The 1,821-nt window shown below is 38.6% G+C and overlaps 1 protein-coding gene across 1 annotated transcript; it reads left to right on the top strand.

Moving 5' to 3' along the window:
- The first annotated feature begins 340 nt into the window (after positions 1-340).
- On the top strand, positions 341-847 carry LOC117109101 (uncharacterized protein K02A2.6-like). The gene has a single exon (XM_033251345.1). The coding sequence runs from the start codon at positions 341-343 to the stop codon at positions 845-847; it is 507 nt and encodes a 168-aa protein (XP_033107236.1).
- Positions 848-1,821: the final 974 nt, after the last annotated feature.

Raw genomic sequence — 1,821 nt, forward strand, 5'->3', positions numbered from 1 at the left:
TGCTGATGACATAGACCAATCAGAAAAGCCAAATCTGGTAGCATATTGTGGTAATACTATAACTACTTAATGATAGATTCAGCGGGAAAACAACACCAACTGAAATTCTTGATGGTGATTACACTCCCATAATTGGATTAGCAGATTCTCTAAAACTTGAGTTGCTAAACGTAAATGATAACATGGTGCATGTCGTAACACAAGATACTCCAGAACTAACAGAGTTTTCGGATGTTTTTGGTGACGATTTGGGCAAGTTACTGATGAAATATAAGATGTCTGTAGACTCTTCAGTACCGTACCGTTAGTGGTAAGACCACCAAGGAAAGTTCCAAAGCCCATGGAGGACAAAGTAATTAAAGAACTTAAACGAATGACAAAAATTGGCGTTATCACTCCTGTAGAAGAGGCAATAACATGGGTGTTATCAATGGTTGCAACAAGAAAAAAAAACACTGAAGAAATTAGATTGTGCATAGATTCAAGAGATTTAAATGGTGCTCTGAAGAGACCCGATCACCCAATGAAAATTGTTGAGGAAATAACTAGAAATTTAGCCAATGCCACAGTATTTACGGTCTTAGATGCTAAATTTTTTTTTTGGCAGGTACCATTAGATGAAGAATCTTCAAAGTTGACTAGGTTCAAAACTTCCCTTGGCCGATACAGGTATCTTAGAATGCCATATGGTATCAATAGTGGATCAGAAGTATTTCAACGCACAATGGAAATACTCTTTGAAGGATATCCTTGTGAGATAATTGTGGATGGCATGCTAGTCACTGGTAAAGATCTAGACGAGCATGACAATAATTTAAAGGAAGTGCTACATAGATGGTATCAATAGTGGATCAGAAGTATTTCAACGCACAATGGAAATACTCTTTGAAGGATATCCTTGTGAGATAATTGTAGATGGCCTGCTAGTCACTGGTAAAGATTTAGACGAGCATGACAATAATTTAAAGGATGTGCTACAGAGAATTCAGAAGGTTGGACTCCGCTTGAATAAGAACAAATGCAAGTTTCGACAGAGTCAGGTTTCCTATGTTGGACACCTTCTAACCGACAATGGTATAAAACCTGATCCTGAGATGATAAAGGCTATATGGGAGATGCCAGCTCCAAAGGATACACAAGCTTTAGGCCGTTTTCTTGGTATGCCAAACTAGCTTTTTCGAAATTCATAGAGAACTTTAGTGAAGTAGCAGTATCCTTAAGGCAGTTGTTACACAAAGACACGCAATGGTGTTGGCAACCACATCAGCAGGAATCTTTTGAGAAGCTTAAAAGTATGATAACAAGCCCACCAGTCCTTGCAAATTACGATGTGACCAAACACTTAACCCTTACATGCGACGCATCCCAGTATGTTTTAGGCTGTGCATGCCTCCAAAATGGTAAACCAATAGCATTTGCCTCACGAACAGTGACAGAAACAGAACAGCGCTATGCACAAATAGAAAAAGATCTGTTAAGCATTGTGTTTGCAACAAAGAAATTCCATCAGTACATATATGGGAAACAAATAACCATACAAACAGACCATCAACCACTGATAACCATTGTGAAGAAGCCACTTCTAAAAGCGCCAGCTCGTCTGCAGAAATTACTAATGCAGTTACAAAGATACCACTTTGAGTTGGTATACAATAAAGGTGCTAAGCTATATTTGGCAGACACCTTATCACTAGCACCTACTACAGATACTAATGATGATGATTATCTGTATGAAGTCATGGAAGTATCGCACATCTCTGATGCTAAACAGGAAGAGTTGCGAAGTGCAACGAAAGAGGATCGCACTCTACAGATGTTAAT

Source organism: Anneissia japonica, unplaced genomic scaffold (genome assembly GCF_011630105.1).
Source record: "Anneissia japonica isolate Jap-2015-1 unplaced genomic scaffold, ASM1163010v1 scaffold3279_len158616_cov144, whole genome shotgun sequence".
NCBI classification, from domain to species: Eukaryota; Metazoa; Echinodermata; class Crinoidea; order Comatulida; family Comatulidae; genus Anneissia; species Anneissia japonica.

What these genes read in the sequence shown, in the direction of transcription:
- LOC117109101 (XM_033251345.1), top strand. Translation starts at nt 341, where the DNA reads ATGGAGGACAAAGTAATTAAAGAACTTAAACGAATGACAAAAATTGGC.